The sequence below is a fragment of the Polypterus senegalus genome, chromosome 12 (assembly GCF_016835505.1).
Source record: "Polypterus senegalus isolate Bchr_013 chromosome 12, ASM1683550v1, whole genome shotgun sequence".
Classification (NCBI taxonomy): Eukaryota; Metazoa; Chordata; class Cladistia; order Polypteriformes; family Polypteridae; genus Polypterus; species Polypterus senegalus.
In genome coordinates, this window is record NC_053165.1 from 59093794 (window position 1) to 59115773 (window position 21980).

The 21980-nt window shown below is 44.4% G+C and overlaps 3 protein-coding genes across 3 annotated transcripts in view; 1 reads left to right on the top strand and 2 right to left on the bottom strand.

Moving 5' to 3' along the window:
* The window catches only part of LOC120540653 (protein HIRA), a 30372-nt gene extending 22919 nt beyond the window's left edge, over positions 1–7453 (bottom strand). The window contains exons 1-4 of the mRNA XM_039771587.1: positions 6822–7453; positions 4026–4088; positions 1944–2054; positions 1009–1099 (exon numbers count right to left, since the gene is read on the bottom strand). Of these exons, the coding sequence (XP_039627521.1) occupies positions 1009–1099; positions 1944–2054; positions 4026–4088; positions 6822–6858 (302 nt within the window). The 5' untranslated portion in view covers positions 6859–7453. The remainder of the gene's footprint in view (positions 1–1008; positions 1100–1943; positions 2055–4025; positions 4089–6821) is intronic.
* A 3230-nt stretch (positions 7454–10683) lies between these two features.
* mrpl40 (mitochondrial ribosomal protein L40) lies at positions 10684–13913 on the top strand. The gene is made up of 4 exons (XM_039771589.1): positions 10684–10812; positions 12806–12889; positions 13285–13443; positions 13580–13913. The coding sequence occupies exons 1-4, from the start codon at positions 10757–10759 to the stop codon at positions 13896–13898; spliced, it is 618 nt and encodes a 205-aa protein (XP_039627523.1). The 5' UTR covers positions 10684–10756; the 3' UTR covers positions 13899–13913.
* Positions 13914–16207: 2294 nt separating this feature from the next.
* Positions 16208–19670, bottom strand: c12h22orf39 (chromosome 12 C22orf39 homolog). Its single transcript, XM_039771590.1, has 3 exons — positions 19568–19670; positions 18163–18330; positions 16208–16434 (listed from the first exon to the last, which is right to left on the bottom strand). Exons 1-3 carry the CDS (start codon positions 19592–19594, stop codon positions 16303–16305), a joined length of 327 nt encoding a protein of 108 aa, XP_039627524.1. The 5' UTR covers positions 19595–19670; the 3' UTR covers positions 16208–16302.
* Positions 19671–21980: the final 2310 nt, after the last annotated feature.

The following is a 21980-nucleotide window of genomic DNA, read 5'->3' on the forward strand; positions in this document are numbered from 1 at the left end:
AGAGACACACACAAAGGCGCGCAAGAGAGAGACACACACACAGGCGCGCGTGCATTGTTGCAATGTTACTTTTCAAAGTTGTTGATTAAATTACAGATTTTTCAAATGTTCTTTTTTTTTCCCTGTGCTTAAAACTCATTTAAAAAAAGAGTTTTTAGTGAGCGGGTCATAAGGCTATAGCGCAAATTCTTGCAGTGTTAGCTTTCTCTGTTGTTCAAGGTTTTCTTAGTGTTAGTCAATGTTTTTACATTTAGTTTACTATTACGCTGTGCTTTCTATGGTATAGTTAACTATATTTGTGCTTAAAAACTTAAAAAATATATATTTACATACAGTTCATACGGTCTGGAACGGATTACGGTCGTGAACCAAGGTTCCACTGTATTACTGTCAGACAAAATTACAGGCATTTCACGGAAATACAAACCAGTATTACTGAGAGAGAAAATTAAAGGCACACAATACAGTGACACATATTACAGCCACATACAAAGTCCCTAGCCATTTAATATAGACTGTTCATACAAATGTTTATGCACTACTGTTCTAGCGCCCGTTATTTTAACGGGCTTAATGTCTAGTAATAAATAAGAGACTGCAATGACCTTCCTCAAAAATAAGATGTGACTGAATAATACCGCAGTACAAATGAAACATACAACGTGCCACTCCTTGTGCTTTGAAGGTAGCAATACGGCAGCTGGTTTGGTATTAAACTCAAACTCGGTGACATACGGCAGCCTCTGAAGACAGTTTCTATCTTAAGATTTTAGTACGCTGTTAACAACAGATTAGGTGCATTAGGGCAATGCAGGTAACAAAAACATGCTTAGACCTTACCGTCCTGTCCTCTTCACACTGATAAAGGTCGACAGTGAAAGTGAACTATTTGGCTTATGCTAAATAATGGATGCCACTGTGTTTTGGAGTAGCTTAAGTTGAGATGCCTGTATTTACAAGGATAAGTCAAGGTGCCCAGGCCAGTGAGCACACCCTCTCAATACTCACGCAGCTCGCCTCCACACCATGATCAGCTTGTCGTCACCGCCTGAAGCCAAGTACACTCCATTGTTTGACCAGCGGACGCAGTTTACACAAGCTAAGAGATAAGCAAAGGAGGACTGGTTAAAGGCAACAGCTGCAAAAAGAAACGTCAGCCTTAGCATCTGTGGCTTTCGTTTGTCAGGAATCTTTAAGATCTATAATATGATATTACTGCATAATGAAATAAATTATAACTAAAAGGAAAGTGGAAATTGAAACATTACGTAGTGGGAAAAAAAATTTCCACCCCCAAGAAAGCCGCTATTGCTGGGAAAATGTCAACATAGAAATGACATTAAAGGACATATCTAAGTTAATTATATAAAAAAAACAAAAAAAAAAAAACAGTTTACTCAAGGAGTCATCCACATTTTTCAAGTTGCTAACACCATGTAGTTTGCAGTGACGGAGGAGAAAAAATTTTAATTGCATAATTGTATGCAGAATAAAGAGAAAAACGTCTGATTTTGAATTGAAGATCTGCCTCTCCCCCTCTCTCACTGGTCAAGAGTCCTGTCTTCAGTTCAAAATGTGTTTCCCCATTTATGATGTGCTCTGATAATTCAGGAAGTTGTCTACATTTTTTCTCCGATAGTAATTTACTTTGAGCTTACGACTGGATAGTGAACATGTGGATTGTATGAGTAGCATGAGAAGCCGTTTTTCTTTTTCCCATGGACATTTTTCCCACCATTTCCCATAATACAGCATTGGTCACCATTGAGTCCTATTATATCATAAACATTTTTTTCTTCATTCTGAATGAAAACAAGAGATGAAAAATTTGTTCTCAGCCATTACTACAAACTACATTGGGTAAGTAACATATAAAATCATTCTTTTAAGAGCCTGCGATTCTGCAACTTAACAATAACAAACTTAACAAGAGAGAGGCATACCTAAGTGGTTATCCATCTGACACAGCATTCTGGGAATGTTCTCATTTTTCTCATCCTCTTCCCGGAGGACGGGTGCCATATTCCAGATGACAACCTTCCCAGAATCTTCCCCTGGAAAATAAGCAGCAAAAAGAGAGTCCTCCCAAATCTATAGACTCAAAACTGCACATGCAACTACATGGTCTCTGCTAGGCAAGATGAACCTGGCGTTCACTTTAGGAGAAGGCATCATGGCTCTAAGCCCAGCCCAATTGTAAGCCTGAACCAACGCAGAACGAGTGGCTGCCTCAACATGAGCGACAACTGCGCTGTGTGAGATCTGTGCCTCAGAAAACTGAAATGCAAAGACTTAGAACACTGCAACTCGTGAGGACTGTTGGGTGGGAGTCTCACCCACCACGTGACGAACCACCTGGATCGGGACCCGAGTGCAGTGGGCGACACCTCAGCACCACACTGGAGGAGGGTGGGGGGTTTTTATGGTGGCTGGAGTGCCAATCTTACCACCAACCCCTTCTAGTGTGAATGCATTAAATACTGAAATAAAATTTAAGAGCGGAATTCTAATAATTCGCTGTCAAAGGCTGAAATTTTAAAATAAAATAAAAAAAAAAACACTGTACGAGTATCTGTTTCTACCATCTCCACGGCCAAAGCAGGTGTTGCCCCCGTCTTCTTAGTAAATCGGCCCACCAAAGTGAGGCCTCAGGTAAGAGTTTAACCAGGTGCGTCAGAAAATCTGACTTTCTTTGCTGAAAAGGCTGGAGATAACATGGCACTAATGAACACAAATGATTATTAAAATTGAACAACGCATTTAAAAAGCTCAAAAACGGGGCTGCACAATGAAGGAGAAAATGAAACCACATTGATTTCTTCATCTTTTCATATTTATTTTTTCTCAGTCTGCCTAGTTGGTAAGTCGGTCACAGACGTACCACAATGAAATGAGCCAAATCAGAAACGAATGAATATTAATATTGACTTCTCTTTAAACATTTACATTGACTTTTTTGGTCTACAGATATAAATACATTTATATACGAGGCATTTAAAATGAGCGTGTATAAGGAAAAGAGAAGTAAGTTTTAAGGCTTTATTTTCCAGAATGGGACCCCAGTACGCAAAAGGGGTCCATTATACAATGCAAGAGGGGGCTAGTTTTTTTTTTAATTATTTAATAAAAATTTAGAATGCAGTTTCATAGAGTAAAGTAACATAACTGTGAAGAAATAACTTTTGGTTTGAGAAAGAGAGTGAACTTGTCCTGTAAAAGATTTCTCATGAATCTGCCATGAACTCTCCAACCCAAATCAGTTTGGTTTTATTCTCTAATCTCTCTAATGTCACTCATGGAAGTCATCACAGTACTGAATAAAGCAAAGAAGGCAAGGAGTGGGATGATGGGTAGTGGCGCTGCGTTGCGACAGTGTACCATGATGGGCCCTGCAATACACGGTCATCCTGCCCAGGGCTGCTCCCTGACGCGCACACAACGCTGCCCAGACAGGCGCCGGTCCCCCACAGCCACAACATGGATTAGCACTGAAGGACATCATGGTTACAAGGGGTTACCTGCCAGTTTTGAACCCTCTAATCATAAACACAGTTAAGGTGCCTCAGAAGAGCAAACTCGGAACTCTAATAAGCCATTTAAAAACCTTCCACTGGCCAATCCCCTCAAAGTAACAAACCAAGGTCTTCATATTCAGTACTCGGCCTCACAACCTACAAGTCAGTCTAATGCACTACTAATACAGGAGCACAAATAAACACCAATCCAGTCGCTCGACAGGGTCCGTCTGCACACCAACGACATTCTCCACTCCTGCTTCAGTGTCCATAAGGGGCCTGCAGGTCTTCCTCCCACAAGCCAAAGACAGGCAGGCGGGTTCAGCTAACTGGCAACTCCAAACTAGCCCAGTGTGGGTAACGAGGTGGTGCACCTCCGGAGCTTCTCCTGCCATGCGCTCCATTCTGTCAGGATAGGCCTGAGCCTCACGGTGACCCTCAATTTGATGACGTGAGCTCGAGAAAGTTGGGAACGCAACAATAAAACAACACTTTCAAGAAAATTCTTACCTTGTCCACCAGTTGCAAATTTTGTTCCCTCTGGATGGATGTCAACGGAAAAAATTGGCTTCCCTGAAAAATACCAAATGATACACACATTTTACACAAATTACTTTTCAAACTACCATCCATGTGGCGTATTAAGAGACGTTAAGGTCTGTGCACATGAAACAAACTAAACTCAACTTAGAGAATGTCACATAAAATAAATAATTAAATAAAAACACTTCTGAACTCTTCAAATACCCTGGCGTGGTGTTCAAAATGAAGGCACACACAATGAACCAAATGTTAACGTTTTTACACATACAGAGTGACGTTTTCACAGAAGATGCCAACTGCCATCCTACTTCAAACCCTCATGGCCTAAACGTAAAAACATTTCATGTTAATTTACCAACAGATGTAATCAATGCACAGCTACACTCAAGGTTTCCAGTTGGCAGCTGGGTGGCACAGCGGAGCAGGGTACTGGGTCTCCTTGTTTGACTCCAAGCTGAGGTGCAGCCTTTGTGTGCTCTCCATGGCTGCACTGGACAGAGCTGTGCCACCCAGCACTTCTTCAGTTGATCGTGCGAGCGTCTTCACCCAATGACGGGCTGGCGACCTGCCCGTTTCCTGCCTTGTGTGCAGTGCTTGCTGGGAAAGGCTCCAGACTCCCCGCAGCACGACTCAGGATGAAGCGGTTTACAAGTTGGGTGGCCGTTTGTCACTTGTTACAAGAAAGCAGTCATTTTTACTCACTCGTCTTCTGTGAGGAAGAGTAAAATAAAAATAAGAACCACCACCTTCAGAAATAGCTAGTCCAGCACAGAGTGAAGGAGAGCCACGATTAATGAAAAAAGGTGAATATTACAATACGAAAAAATCTGGATGTGAGCATCAGAAGGCTTTGTGCCCTCGAAAGCAAGTCACCCAAACTGCTCTACAAGGTTGAGACACAAAAATAACCGGACTAGGCTTGGGGCTTTTCGGCTGGACGTGAATCATAGAACTACATCACACCCTCCTGCACGGCCTCTCAAACCGCCGACTGGCCGGCTAGGTGAATCCTGTGAAGAGCCCAGTCACCATTTGCACAACAATCGCTACACAAGTTGCTGCTATAATGGCGGGTGAAAAAAAATCAAACAGCGGATCAACATCAAATTTCTCTCAAATTTTTTCTTTGCGTGTAAAGCAATTTTTGATTGACAAAGACATTCCTGTCCTCGATCCTCCTCCCTGTTCACCTGATTTAGTTCCCTGTGATTTCTACTTGTTCCTGAAAGTCAAAAGTGACCTGAAGGGAAGACGTTTTTATTCAATGGGTGAAGTGAAGAGCCTCAAGCAAGAAGACTTCCAGCACTGTCTCTATCAATGGAGGATACGTCTGGAGCGGGGTAGAGATCAGGAGGGGAGTATAGAGAAGGTGACAACGTTTAGAAGGCTCTAATTCATCAATATATTTATTTTTACCAATCCGGTTATTTTTGTGTCTCACCTCGTATAACATTGCAGTAATTAATTATTTATTCTGATGCTGATCTTTCTGAACATAAACAACATTATCATGGTAGAAATTGACAAGAAGAACTCATTAATTACAGAATCACAGTATTTGATGGTTCCTCTAGAGTGCCTCTTTCTCTTGCATGATTTGGCTCAAAAATTAATCAGCACATCGTCATCTCATAACAGGCTTAAGTTTCGAGTTTTTCTGTCCAGCCGATTTAGCTGTAGACCGTCCTCAAGAAACTGCGACACACACACACAGACACAAACCCATCATTGAGATGTCGATGTTTTTGGTATCAGGGGACACTAAAACCTCGAGATCCGCTTAAAACCGGAGATTGAAATTTTTGACAAATCTAAAGTTTTCACTCCTCAGCCATAAACGACAGGTTATGTTGGGGAGGGCGCAAAAAAAAAAAGAGGGGTAGAAGGTGAGAATAAATAAAATCAGAAACAGTGGGATGAAATGTCATTCTGTAACATGTTAGGTTTTTCGTAACCCACCATTCACATCAGACACAGATCACAATGCGTTACAAAAAAACCAAAACGCAGATTAAATAGGAAAGATATCAAAAACACAATGAAACATTCATTAAACTAAAGTGTCCACCTGACCGTAACGCTGCATTCGCACACTCAGCCACCTCGGTCACACGGCAGCACGCAGGCCGGGATTTAAATCAACTCAGCACTAACACCTGCGCCGCCGTGCAACCGGAAAGACGGGTTCAGAAATGTCTGCATGTGTAACATCATCAACAAAAAATAAAGAGAGAGAAGAGAAAACGTCAAGGAATACACCTTCACTTCCACGTATGTTGGTAACTAAATCACACCGACCATTCTCCTTCCTTTATAGCGCCCGTCACTGCCCATCACCCGAAGGACACGCTCGGTGAGATGGAACGAGAAAAGTGGGGTCAGAAAGCGAAACGCCACCGACCGGGGGCTTCACTTATAACGTTTCAGATTAAAGAATCAGCCAAAGGCGGTCAAAGCGGAGCCCCCAGCTCAGACCGGCAGGATATTGGGGACTCGTCCTCATGTCAGAGTGGTCACCTGTGGATCATCTCCTTCTCCTAGCGACATCGGTGCGGCCCGGACAAAGTTTTTGGAGCTCTAAGCGTTCCGACCTGGGGGTGGGCTTCAGTGGGGGCTCACATCCCCGACCGCAGCCCTCTCGTCCTCCTGGGCGCCGCGCAAAACTTTCGTTCCGGAGCTCGCAGGTCGGTCTCAAACTTGTGGGCCGGCGGCCGGTCCTCCCCCATGCCGAATGCCCGGCACAGGTGTCCGCTTAGCACTCACCATTGTGACTGACCCAAGTCGGCTTCAAGAGCTTCATCTCCTCCTCCTCCGCCTGTGCCGCCGCTCCGCTCCCCTAGTCTCTGCGGCCCTCCGCCCGCCTGCACTCACTGCGTGGCACCGCTTCGCCGTGCTGCTCGCCCCCCAAGTCCGCGCCGCGTCCGCCACTCAGAGCAGCGCCATCGTCGCCCCGCCAATTCCTCTCATCCCTCCGGCTTCCCTGCAGCGGCGGCAACACAGGAAGTGGCCGACCTTTCCCAGCGCTCCCCCTGGAAACACGGGCCCCGGAAAGGTCAGGTCCGCCGGCGCCTAGGCCCGGGCCGCTCGATCTACGTGGCCGGCCTCATTTCTCACTTAATATATTTAATAAAAAAAAAAAAACGACGTGGGCTTCAAGTGAGGATCCCGAGCGCCATCAGCGGGGGCTTTAAGACGGGAACAAAAGTAAAACGAAACGGGGGTGGGGGGTCTAGGGGTGGGGAACTGAACTGGCCGAAAGCAGTCGGGGCGGGGGCCCAGGGAGGGCCGCAGCTCTTCGTTCTAACCAGTTTCTTAACTGGGGTCGGCACTTGCTGCAGTTACTGGAATACAAATGCTATTTTTTAAGCCCTCGTCTCCTTTCAGTTTGCCAAGGCAGAGACATCAGGAAACCATTCAGCAGAAGAAGGCGCCGGGTGATGCCGGGGTTCACGTTGCATACATGGCTGGTGGTCTCCCCGTCTCTGTGTGTCCAGCTTTAACTCCCGGGGGTCTGTCCTGCCGTGTGCACCAAGCTGTCAGGATGGGCTCAGCAGCCTTGAATTACGCCATCTTGGCCGCCCAGGTCTGGTGGTGCCACCTCTGCTTGGCAGCAAATCCCATCCCAGTACCCTTGTCCTGTCACACTTGTCCCCAAGACTGATGTCACCCGATTATGTGTGTTTAAAGGTGGGCAAAAAACTCCTTTTTATTCCTTGGCATTCCCTGGTTACTTCTATTGAGTGTTTTTATGTCTGTTTTATTGTAAGCCCTTTGGGTCAACAGCAGAAATTTTGAAATATGCTGCATAATAAATTTAATTGAAATTGGGTCCCCAAATAAGAGAAAACGAATGTGCATTACCACCGTCTTTAGGAAGCGTTCAAGACATAAAGCCTGCCCTGTTGGGAAACTGAGGCCCAGCCATTTCATTAAAAGCGTCCTTTCAACAGTTTCAAATGAAGAAATGGGTTCAAAGAAAAATCCTGACTGGGCAGAGCTCATGTTCTGCTGCCCCCCTGCAATAATCCAAAACGTGCCCTCGACGCAGCTCTTCTCTTTGTGACGCTGATTCCCACCACCTCTTTCTGATCAACTCGCCTGCTGCGTCTTGCAAGCTTTTCAAGTCCCAAAGTGTTTTCACACAAGAAGCCTGAAACAAACTCCACAGTCGTGTTGCTAAGTGGAATCCGTGAAGAACGTTTACCAGTTTTGGGGCTGCTAAGATTGAGCCTGAAGCTGCGCAGAGTCGTGTTGAGCGTCACGTTGATGTGCAGCCTCTACTTGTGCGTTTTTTCCCTTTGAATTAAATAACAAACTCTTCACAGCACCACAGAGAACTGCATCAGGTGTAACTACTGCCATCACTAACCGGGGCCTTTCCCAGAATTCATCCACTACACCAGAGGTCTTCATTCCCTTTTGCTTCTATTTGCTGCTTCAAATGAAGAAGAAGACACTGTGGAAAGGCTCGGCTTCTGACCAATGCTCAAAACAATTAAAACAGCAAATAAAACATTGAGTTGTATTGTAAAAACTGTTGAATACAAATGGAGGGACATTATGCTTAGATTTTATATAATGCACTTGTGAGACGACATCTGGAGTATAATAAACACAAAGCAAGCAGGCACATCTCCGAAGTTAAGGACACGTCGTACTGTGACCTGTTTAGAGTGAGCAGAGGAGACTGTGAGGGGCCTAATCCACGGCTTTCACATCCTCAAAGGCATTGATTGATAAGCTAGAAGGGTTTCAACATAATGGTGAATGACGTGTTCGACCACACCAGTGGAGACTTAAGGAGAAATGCAGTCAGGAAGCACTTCAGTACTCAAGGAGTTGTGGGACTCTGAACAAACCACCGAGACACGGACTTGAAGCAGAAACCTTCATGACCTTTATGGGGACCCAGAGTCCGATTTTGGGATGGCTTGGCTATTAGCTGAACAAGACAGCCAGCCCGATGGACCAAACTGTCTCTTCTTATTTGTCATTTTTTCTGTTCTACGCCAATGAGCTTGACTGACTTCATGGCTCCACTTGTTTGGCAAATGCCTTATATGTGTACAGGATTGGGGTGCCCGGTGGTGCAGTAGTTAGCTCTCCTGGGGTGGGTTTTCCTCCACATCCCAAGCTTGTACAGGTTTGATATGACAACCCCAGAGTGGCACTGCTGGATTTAGCCATGGTGCATTTGTGTTTAGCAGATTCATGTTCTGTCTAGGGTTGCTTTCTTCTCTAGCTACTGATTTCCCATTAGGCTACAAATATTAAATGTATACATTATAACATGTTTTACTAAGGATGAAAATTGTAAATGTTTTCATTTCTAATATTGGATATTTTCTTAGTAATAATCTGTTAAACTCTACATCATGTAATTAGAAGGGCACTACAAAATGGTTGCTTGAGCAGAGGTGACTGTGGAGCGGTTAACTTGAGATTGCCATTTGATCCTCTTTGTAGAGTTTGCATGTCCACCTCAGGATCTCACCCTGCTGTTTCTGTTCAGTGTAACCTGGGATGGACGTGGCCTCCAGTCCATCATGCTGTGTGCTCCCGTGACTCCTCACAACCCATTACAACTAAACGTCACCTGAGAAAGTGGAGGGATGAACCAAATGGCCTTCCAACCAGCCACACCGGCCTTTCCAAGCTCGTCTTGCTGGCTGGCAACTCACAAGTTGAAGTTTAAATGTTTTCTAATGGATCTTAGTACATAAAGTCCAGATTGATCTCCCAATCACATAGTGCTGTTGTTGTCATTTGGTAAGAACATAATCACCCAAGAACTATAACAACAGAGAGAAGAGGTCGAACCCAGCCACCTGCTTTGTCTGGCTATATGACACCATGCTCCTTCTTCATGGTGTGCTCCAATTCCCACAACTCTTTCAGTACTGAGCTGCTTCACTTCTCTTTAGTCCCCACTGGCATCCTGGAGTGTGTAATTAATTCACTGGCAAGTTGAAAGAATTCTGCTTGCTCCATTTTATCAAAGCATCTCGAGGACCTCACGCCAGCCACTCGCATTTACCCCTCGATAAGGAAATCAAATCAGGAAAACAGATCAAGAGCCCCGGGCTCATCCTTTGTACCAGCATCATATCGTTTTGCTACATTTTTTCTTAGTCTACCATACAACATTTTTAAAATGAATGTGCGATTTGAGACCAAGTCAAGAAAAAATTATGTGAAACCAGAGATAAAGTGCAGCTTTCACAGTAGTTTTACAAAGTATATCAATACTAATAATAGTAAAGGTAAGCATTGTAAAATGTACGCCTGTCTCTAGCATTTCACCTTTAAAAAGAAGCCTAACAATAGAATCCTCTCCTTGCTGTTCCCCCATCTTCCCGACTTAAAAAAATAAAAGGTTAACACGTAACGAGACAGATGTAATCTTTAAAAAAAAATCAGTATTTCTACGAGGCAACGGAGAGAAGTGTTTGAGTGAAGGGGACATTAAAGCAGCTCATCCAGGTCTCGTCTACTGAAGAAGGTCCGGCTTCTCCATATCTGGAGAGCTGCTTCGAGCGTATTACTCGATTCTTGTTTAAAAAGCAGTCCGAGTAAGGGAGCGGAACTCCTTTCACGAGGGACTGTTTCCGCTGCGTCTCTGTTTCCGGACGGAAGCCAGCGAGCGGCGCAGCAGCCGGCTGAAGGGCGGGCGGTCGGTTTGCTTCGGATGCTCGGGGATGGCGGTCGTGTCGGCGAGCAGTGCACTGGGCACGCAGCTGCTCAGGAGGTTGAGGTACACGCGGATACGTGCTTGTTTTTAAGTAATTTGTGCTGTGCAGGACTCCGTCGAGCTGTTGAATCAATCTTAGGAAGTTTCTGATGATCGCTAAGGGGCACATTCGTCTGTTTTATTGGATTGGAACAAAATGCATTTCATTATTCTCAATAATTGTTACTTACAATGGGCCAGTTCAGTAATCGCAGCAATAGAAGCTTGTTTTTTGCTGTACACGCGTGATAAGCGACGGTACACCGAAATCAAAACCTCGCTAAATGAAGGCTGGAGCCGAGGGGATTCTTCACCTTCGACCTAATGCTCAGTTTTAGACAGCGGCTTTATTGCTGCCAATCCAAGATGTTTTGAAACTTTAAATAAACCACCTGAAAAAAGATATGTAAATTAAACTAAAAGAAAAAATGTAAAGGTTACTTCATTAATCAAAGGAAAGGAAGATGCGCCACAATTTAGTTATTGGGCATCCACCATAATAAAAGTTTGAGTGTCTGTGTGCCCATCTGTCCATCATCAAATGTTTGTCATTCCAACAGATGGTGCATTTAAAACATTATTGCAGAGGTCTATGCATACTACTTAAATTTCGAATTGTTTTAGACAGGTAGCTGATTTTTAATTTATTATCGCATATGACTGCAAAGCCCACTTTTCAGCAGCCATTCCTTCAGTGTGCCAATAGTGAGCTCCCTCCTGTAGCTCATCTTTTACAAACTGGTTGTTCAGGTGGACTTTTGTAGTTGTATTGGCAGTAGTGAAACCTGTTATTCTGCTCACTTGTGTTGCACAGTACTGGCATTGCTAAAGTTCAGTTCTGGGTCCAAAAGTGGCCAAAGTAGAGCACAAAACTGTCTAAGATGGGACTGGCATGACTTGTAAGGTATTTGTTTGTTGCTCACACCACACATTCTGATGTCCTTCTCCTCTTATGCAGTTGTGCACCTCGGCCTTCCCCTTTCTTGTCCGTCCCAGTTTGATTCGGTTTAGATTCTCCTCTCAAGATATGAAATCTTCAGTTTCTGGGCAGCTTGTCATATGAAATAACCTTCATTCTGCCAAAAAACAAAAATAAGACTGACATGTTTCTTGAGGAAGCCGTTTCATTTTGGCCATTTTTGAAACCAGAGTGCCAGCAGCTTGCAATGCTAGTGAAAAGAGTAAGCAGTTTCAGTGAGGCTATTACAATTACAAAGGTTTCCCTGATAGCCAAATGGCATGTAAACCTGACAAATAAAGGACCCGCTAAGGGAGTTTACCATTAGGAGCCTGAAGGAATGGCTGCTGAAAGTGGGGCTCTGCAGTCATATGTGAATAGTAAATTAAAAAGCAGTGATAGCCATTTACACACTTGTAATACCTCGGCTCTATTCTTTAAATCACTTTAATGGTATCTGAATACAAAAAGTATCAGTTTTGATCAAGAACAGTGTTCAGACCTTTAACTAGTAGTGCATGTTGGGTTATGAAATGGCCTACTTGTCCCAGTGTCACATCCAGATACATTTTAAAGCTTGTCAAGCTTTCTACTTCAGTTACATGATTTAAAAACAATCCGTCTCTTATGTTGGGGACCCAAGTGGCTGGACCAGGCCAAGGGGTTGCCCACGTAACACCTGGCAGTGGCAGATGGAGGGTAGGACTGGACCGCGTGTCTGCCTGGGAGGTTGCCAACTGTGATCCCGAGTTGTTTCACCGTGTAGTGGGTTCGGCAACACACCGTACCAGTGCATGCTCCCCAACTTGGCCACTTATCAGTACTTTTATACACACACAGAAGTGCGGTTGTGTGCAGTGCACATGATGAGGTCTTGGGACAAACGTGTTGCTGATGAACCCCACACATGCGCAGTGGCCTCAGCAGTGAAGCGCACAGTCCAGTCACATACCCACGAGACTAAGTGGTCACACTTTGTGCTTATCCATGTATTTTATATTTGCCTTCTTTGAGTATTTTCTGCCATATTACTCTGTGTTTTGTCTTCTTCTGCCCTAGCTCTGTCACTGGACCAAGCATACACGCCTGCCAGGCTCATTGGCAAACCTCTGTCTTGGCACTCCGGCTGTCTCTCCCCATGAGGTAAAGCTCAGTTTTGTATTTATCTCCTGATGGCAGGGCACTTGCTCCGTGGAGTTTGCCTGCCTCTGTGCGAGTGTTTTGTTTTTTTCTGGGACTGTCTGTTAAGTTTATCTGTGACTATAAATTGGCCTGAATGTGGGTTTGTGCCAGAGTGTGCCCTGCAGTGAACTGGTACCCTGGTTCTTGGTTTCCTACTGTCTTATTCCTGCCAGCAGGCTCTGGTTCTCCCAACCCTGAAGTGGATGAGGGGGACTGATGACAGCTTAATGGACGTGTGATCAGTTTTCTAACCTGCAGACATCCAGCCAAAAATAAATGGATGAGCTTGCTTTGTTACTGTTGTTTATCACTAAATGTCAGAAAGAATTGGTTACGTTTCATCTTCTGGTTTAAAGGTCTGAACCCAAAAAGAAAAAGAAGAAAGTTGACCCTAAGAGAGACCAGATGGTCAAAGACCGGATGAGGAAGAAAATTAAGAAGCTGGAGAGAGTTCCCCCTGAACTTATACCCATTGAAGATTGGGTAGTTCCTACTAAATACTTGGATGACACAAGGTACACTCAGGAATCTGAGCTTCTGTTTACAGTGGTTCAGTGTGGGATGAAACTGTCAAAGAGTTCAAATGAAACTTCTGTCGTAAGGCTGATGTCGGCCTGTTGTATTGACTACGCTCGTTCTTGTCACCCTCAGGGTCCGAATTCTCCCAGAGGTGTCTGAAGTGGAAAGCGAGCGCCGAGCACTGCTTATGAAGGAGTGGTCGAGGTATAAGCTGGGCCTTCACAAGGCAGAGATGGAGGCCATCGGCTCAGCACTGGAAGCTCAGAGAGTGGCCCTGGAAGAGCTGCGCCTGGAGTCTGAGGAGCTTTATCAAGCAGCTGTGAAAAGAGACCAAAAACTGTTTCCTTTTGAAAGTGAAGGCCCCTGTTACACCCCACCGAAATCTGGATACCAGGCACCAGAGGGCAAATACAATGACATCACTAAAGTGTACACACAGGTGAACAAATAAACACCAATGCTGTCACCCGTCTGTTAGAAAATTAATTTGTGGGATCACACTGAACTAAGATGGCTATGTGGGGTAAACAGAATAAATGGCTGTGCGGTGAAAGAGTTAGAAATGGGGGCTGAAAGAGACGAGGGTGAGGCCGTCTTCTCAAACGTAGGAGTCTACTCGGGGATCAACCTTCTGAAAGGTTTAAAGGATCATTATTATCACAAGGGAAGAGTGCAGTCAAATTTGTAGTTATATTTGTTAAATAACACACTAAGCATGGCCAAAACTGTCGAGCACCGTAATTAGTGAGGAGAGCAACATTACCTCCACTTTCCTGTCTTCCTTATACAACAGCAAAAGAGAAATAGAAATAAGTAACCCTCACCTGCTCTCGTGGTCTTCACCCGACGTCTCTGCCATGTTTTTCTCCGTCAAGTCACTGTCTACGCTACAAGCTGGATCATCTCTCCGCTCATGCAAGATGGCTTTGACTTCTTTAAAAAACACACTATGGGTAAAGTATAAATAATATCTCCTTCACCAAGAGTTTAAAAAGGTTTTACAGATTTGGATACTAATGAACTATTGGACTCGGTGTTTATCAGGCCACCATATTCTGCTTAAATGCACTTAGTTATTTAATCCAAAGCAACTTCCAAATCCCAAATTTCTTTGTGTTTCTGCAATTCGTGACCTGGCAGAGCATCGCAGTGTGAAAATGATGAAAGCTGAACTAGTAGGCCAATGTACTGGACATTAAACTTCATGAAACCCTGTGTAGCCTTGAATGACTGGAAAGTCCAGCCACCTGCCAGTGCCAGCTGTAACAAAAGGGCAGGCTTCCACCAGCGGCTAACATGGCAGAAACTGCCACTTAGCGAAGATGGAGGGGGGAGACTGCCCAGAAGATGTGCCAGGCGGACCTGTCAGTGATCTGATCATTTCCATCTAGTGCCCCAAAATGTTTGAGCGTTTCAACACTGCATGATTACTTCTATCTGAAACAAAATTACAGAGGAATGGAGCTCAAAACCAGTACGCTGTAAAAGACACGCAAGTGGAAAGAGGTAACGACAACTCCTGATGACCTGTTCCTTTAATACAACACTTTTTAATAGGTGATATCTACCAAGAAATGCTGGGTGAAAAGAGAAACTCATTTTTAGTAAACTAGAACTTCCTATGAAATGATCTAGCTCAGAGTAAATGGGATTCCATTTCAGGAGTTATGGGTGACAGACAGACATCACGGTAGACGTGGACTTCGTCACTGGGTCACAAATCCATTAAAATATTGGAGTAGAAATTTAACCCCATGCTAAGTAGGTAGACTGCTGTTGTCTACTTTATCTGTGTGAGTTATCTGGGTAAGTTCACGTTCCATCACCGCCTTTAAATGACCCCTTTGGCACGGCCATCAGCAGTGTTTCTGTCTGCAGAGTGAGTGTTGACCTTGTTGAGTGGTTTGCTTACCTTGGCAGTGACGTTTGAGTCCTGTTTTGCTATATGGTTGCAAGACATGGACGCTATCCAGTGACCTGACACGAAGACTGGACTCCTTTGTGTCTCTGGAGAAACCTTAGGTTCCACTGGTTTGACTTTGTGTTGCTCACGGAGTCCCGAAAGAAGAACATTATCTGCATTGTGAAGGAGAGTCTGTTACAGCACTACAGCCATGAGGTGCGATTCCCTGAGGGTGATCCGGCTCGAAGAATCGTCATTGTTGAGGACCCGGGTGGCTGGACAAGGCCAAGAAGACTCATGTAACACCTGGTTGCAGCAGATAGATGTCATTTCCAGAGGGTAGGACCGGACCGTGCGTCTGCCTGGGGGGCTGCCAACCAGGATCCTATGTGGTGGGTGCGGCCACACGCTGTACCAGTACATGCTCGCCAACCTGACCGGACACATTCCTAATAAAAAATTATAATTGTACAAAGTCCTAACATAACTTCCTTTTGTTGCAGAATGACTCCACTGTCAACATACCCTTCTCAGTCCAGGACCCCAGTGGACAGTTGCTATCCTAGCAGCACCACATGGAAGGCAGGGACCAATGAAGAATTAGTCAAACAGCTTGGTAAGGTGAGGAGCTCTATGAAGTCACAGATGATCAAGGTTGGCAGTGTCCACACACACACAAATCACATTCCCTAACCTGCAGGTCCAATTGAACTGGGACAGAAGACAGCAGCACAGAGCTCCAAGTCAGGGCACTGGCTAACACTGACCACGGTGCCACCACGCCATAAGATGATTTGACAGATTTGAAATGAATAGCTAAACTTACTAGTTGCAAATGTAAACTGTCCAAACAATAATGTAAGAAAAGCACTGGGCCCATTTATTAAATATGCATATTGGTGGTGTCTGTGGTGACCAAGCAGTGTGGGCTACAGGCTTGCCTCGCACTGCTTCACGATTTATTTTCCCTTTCATCCTGTAATGGCAAATACCAGTCATGTGGCGGTTTCTTCCTCAACTCCCAAACTGGCTTGTACCGCTGCTTTTCCTCAACCCGCTTTCGCTCACTCGCCTGCAGAGCATCCTGTGATAGTAAAAAAAATAAAAGCAAACACGTTAAAACGGAATAAAAGCAGACATTAGACGATACCTTCATCGTACGAGACATTTCTGCTTTAGCTAATGTCTTAGCTACATGTCTTTTGACAAACACAGAGGCTTGGAGTGCCCTGATATTTACTGCTGGGGTACTTGATATACTTTAGGGGTCTCAGACATTTGCTGATATTAAGCGTTATCACAGCCTTGGTAAAGTAAAGTGAACTGCACCAGACTTCACCGTTGGCCAGGATGAAAAGGTGAGCAGGAATGGCCAGAAGTGCAAAACAGCAGGTTAGGGTCAGCGAGGAGAGACTTGATTTACTGTTTGTCGTCCAGGCGCTCCACCCCAATGGGTCTGTATGTTGACCACTCCAGACCCTTCTTTTGAATGCAGTTTTTCATTAAGCAACACTGATTAGAGGGGATTTGGGAGGACGGGGGAAATGAATGCAAGCCAGCAGCCATATCAGCTGCACTTCAGAACTTGTAGCCCACCTGAGGCTAAGCACATCTGAACCCAACAAGTACCGTCTAGGAAAAAGCTTGGGTTGCTGCTGCTGGAAGAGGTGTTGGCGAGGCTAGCAGGGTGCGCTTACGTGGTGGTTTGTGTCTGGAGTCCAATATCCCAGAGCAGTGACGGGGAGACAGTGACTTCAAATGAGACCTGAAAACTGACACTCTGGCCATAAGAGATCTCTGGGCACCTTTCCAAAAGAGTACCAGGTGCTTCCTGATGTCCTGGCTGAACTGCCCACCATGGCCTGCTCATTCTGGCCCCTAATCATCCCCTGTGTCTTACTGGCTAACTATGCCACCTCCTCACCACCTAACAGCTCATGTGCGGTAAAGCGTGGCGACACAACAATGGCAACCTTTGCTTCAGCACATTGGCGGTGGCTGAAATGGCTCTCCACTGTCTGTATAAATCACTCTGACCAGGTTAGAAAAGCGCTATATAAATGCAAATAACCTATTTATGAATAATAACATCCAAAATGGGGCCAGTATATTGCTCTCTTGAAATCTAATGAGGAAGCCGAGCTGCAGTGTACCCCTGGGTTGAGATACAATAAGAGACAGGAGGCTTCGGCCCACCCCTCCATAAACCAAACTGAGAGCGGTACACGACCGGAGCTCAAAACCTACATGACATTAATGCACTTAGCCGGGCAACTCTCCCTCAATTACCATGGATTAAAACTTTAAAGTGTAGATTAGGGACGGCAGAAAGACCTACAACAAATGAAAATGTGATTTGTAAAGATATGAAGAGGTATTATACAGTACAATGGCTATTCATGACTTAAAGAAAGCGTCCCCGTACCTCAGTTAAGACAGGCATACACAGCAGGAGAGCAAAAGGGTCTTTATTTGGCACAGGGTCTGGAGACGTCTAATGTGCCACTCACTAAAACTCACACCATTGGTGGACATCAACAAATGAGGGCACAGAGGTGCACTGCTGGTATAAAAGAGTGATATGGAGGGCAATGGAGAACTAAAGAGGGGAAGACTCTCAGGTACTGCTTTAGATTAAATCAAAAGGTCTCTGACATTATAAAATGGGCCTACTTAAGACTATTTTAAAATTAAGAATGAGGTGTTTTTCACGACATTCTTCATGTCAGCCCAATCATAAACACATTGAACATACAGTATAAAAATGATTTTAGCAGGTTCTCTTCAGATCTGCCATCTTGCTGCTGCCCACCTTGGCCTGTGCACTGTGATGTTTCTCCCACTCCTGACAGCTGTAGTAGTCCAGCTTCCACTGCTGGCATGAGGGCGCCGATCCAAACGTGTAGTAGCTGTGAAAGAGATGCTGAAAGCTCCTGCAGTGCTTGAACTCACTCCAGTAATCATCACAGGGCCGTGGAGGCTAGAAGAAGAAACCAGTGTGGGCAGAGGCAACACAAAATGGCCCCTGCTCAGACCTCCCAACTTACAGAGGAGCTACTGGGGCAAAATTGAGGCAATCCATAAAAACAGGGGTCTTGATGCATCACCACTTGATAACCTTGCAAGTAAAGACCAGATTTTGCAATATAAACACATTTCAAACTAAACGCTTCATTCAGTCGTGTCTTTTAACAGAAATCTAATGTGCACATTACACTTTGTGTGCTTAAAAAGCAGAACACTGGGCCATATTGCTTGTGTTCGATCTAACGTCAATGTATTAACAGGGAATTTGTTAAACAGCTCCCTGCGGACCCTATGCAGGCACTGTCTGGGTCAAATCTGCATGTTTCCATGTGTCTCTGGAGGTTTTCTTCCTCCATCTTTAAAGATGAGCCCGATGTGACTGCGTGTGTTTTTTGTGCTCTGCAGTCCATTCAGGAATGGCTCCTGTCATGTAGCCAGTGCAACCAGGATAAGTAAGTACTGCCTCCTCGCCTATCCAGATCTGGACGAGCACGTTAGTAAATGGACGGGTACCTTCTCATGACCACGGCTACTCTATAGGTGAAATTAACATTTCAGGACTTTAACGACATAGCTGGCTCGGGGCTCCATGGATGTACCGTCGCAGGCGGCAGCGTTTCCCCTCACACATAAATTTAAAGCGTGGGTGGGTGGAGGCGACTGTGGGCTTCAAGATTCCTGGAGATGATCTGGCGTGCCGCCCTAGTTTTGAATGTACCTTGAGCTCGATGTTTCTGGGGTCGGGTCACCCTGGTTTCGGCGTGCATTTCGAAGCTCACTATCCTAGGTGTTTTATCGTTAAAGCTGCAGAGCACAAGGTCACGGGCTCGCCGGTCACCGCTGAACTAGTTCGCAGTCCTGCTGACGTCGGTACGTGCGGAGTATTCACATTGCGATGAAAACGCTACTTATAAAAATGCCGTGTCATCTGAGACATTCGCCAGGGCTCCTTTAAAGGCTCCTCGCGTCCTTCTACTCCCGAATAATAGTAAAAAAAAAACCAACAGAAAACGGAGTTATTGCTTTCAGAGGCACGAACTTTGCCCACATGTTACGCGCCGTTTAAATGGCCACAGAAATGTTGTCCAGCGGTCATCGCCAACATATGGATTACATCTATAAAAAGACCATTCTTCTACTTTCTGCTCAACGCTACTCGACTGTCCACCAGGTTCACTGATACTACTCACCCGCCACACACTCGTCGGAAAAGCCATGCCGGGAACCTTCGCGTGCAGATCCGCCCGACTACTGACGTAAACCAATAGTGTTAAGACGCCACCCGACGACCTTCACACAGTAGCCAATAGACAGAGAAAAATATAAGTGATTGACGGGTACATAGACCAATGATTGCTTTGGAAAAAATCTCTGGTCCGGAAAGGCTCTTTGGAGGTGGGTGTGGTTGTAGTTCTGAGTGACAGTGCCTTAAAGCCTAATGCATTATGTGATTCTACCAACTACTGGATGTAAATATTGAGATTGTACCATTTTTTAAAAATTCACTTAAATATTACATAGAAATGAGATAATAAATCATACGCCTTTGCTCCTATGGCAGAACTGACCAGCACGAGAGATTTCTCGCTGTGGAAATAACGTGTCTTACTCTTTACTCTCAGCTCAGGTGGACGTGTTGCGATCCCTGAGAATAGAATGAGCAGTGGCACAACGTAATACCTCTGTTCGGGCTTGCAACGTTAGCCGCGACTGATACCAATAACTTTTATATTATAAAGACTATGGCAACAATTGGCATATTACCAATGAACTGTTGCAGTCAAACTAAAAGACTTGTTATTTTAAAAGAGCCGTTTGATAATTAAAATACAAATAGTATTAATTGGTTATCTTTTATTTTCAGGTGCAATTGATATCTTTACTTTTCCAGCTGTCTTCATTTGAGCTACCAATCACCCATCACGACTCTTTTCTGTTAACAAAGGAGAAGTTTGGTGAGCCATATAAAGTTGTGTTCTAAAGTGAAGCATGTCAAGTTTTTTTTCCCCCCAGTCCGGTCCATTCTTGCCATTTAAAATGATCTTCAAGAGGCATCAGCCCACATGTAATACCAACTGCAATGTATACAATGTACTGCATATGTTCACTTTGAAGTGGCAAAGCTTTCAATTCTATTAAATGTGCCTTGCATGTTAGAAGTAATCATTTTAACACCAACCTCTGCTATCTTCTTGAGGTAAGGCTTCTCTTCTTGTTCACTTGTCTGCTTACAGTGGCTTCACGTTAGAGGTTGTGACAGTTGTCTCTTGACCTGCACGTCTTCCTCCACGTGTCTCTCCAATTCCATTTCTTTTGACATGTTTTGTAACTAAGCTTTCCCCGTTATGAAATCCTTTCAGGCGTTCACCTGTCATTAATCCATTGCGCCTACATGCAATTCAAAACCTGCACAAGTGACACTTGCACACTACAATCATTTTTTATTTTCAATACTCAATCACATACACTGGAGATTGCAGAAAATGCCCACTCCAATCCCTAAACAGTGTTTCTTCTACAGCTAAGGTCCACATTGAATCAGTCGCTACAGCCATAGTGCAATGTCAGATACACGGCAGTATTAAGCAAGGGAATGGGGACTCGTCACATTTTCTTGCTACGAGTGTACTGCCTTGGACCGTTGTGCTCTTTACCCAGCGCTCGTTTCATCCATTCTGTGCCACATCTCTTTTCTTAAAAAAATGGTGCAAACTACTCCAAAGTGTGTGAAAAGACACACTCTTCTTATAACAATATTCACAGCAATTTTATATATAGACTTACCTAACTGAAATCATGAACCATAGGACTGTCAGGGTGGGGGTTTTGTCAAAGGCCCCACTTTTTGCCAAGGACATTCTGCTATTTTAAACAGAATACAGTGATTGACACCGAGTGGTAGCATGGCACCAAAGTGTGCCAAAAGGAGTTACATGACCCTTTGTTCACAATAGTGAAGGTACAAGTTCCTTTTATTGCTCAGCCCCAATATGGGCACTGGGGATAGTCACATGAACACCAAAAAACAAATAAAACAAGAGTAAACAGTAAAAATATTATCCATAATAGTACCTTCCAATAGTATCAAGTTGGATAAAAGAACACCTTTACTGTTCATCTCTGTACTTGCTATGTGTTACTTTCTTGACAGGATTGTAGTCCGTATTCTCTACAATGAAGACAGGGGCAGTAACCTGTACAGGTAGTAGGAGACATGTTTAAAACACAGGCCAGTCACAGAGTGCATTTGAGTTCAACTTTTAGTTTCAGTTTATCTAACCTTGTTAGTTCTTCAGGATGACTTACACTATGACCTCGACTAGGTCTGGATTCTGAAGCACCTTCTGTGCAGAATTAAAGTTAACATCAACCTCTGGGCCTGGTTGCTTTGAACAGAAGGACACTGCCATACTTGCTTGCTTATACTCACTCAATCAACAGGCCAAGTATTAACTTGATGGGAATAAAAGTTGCACTGCAATTTAAATACTGTACAAAACATTTTCCATTTATGCTGCTTTTTAAAAAAAAAAAAACAACCTTAAAAGCAGAGAGTGAAAACTATATTTTGGAAAACCATCACTTTGATTCTACAGAACGAAC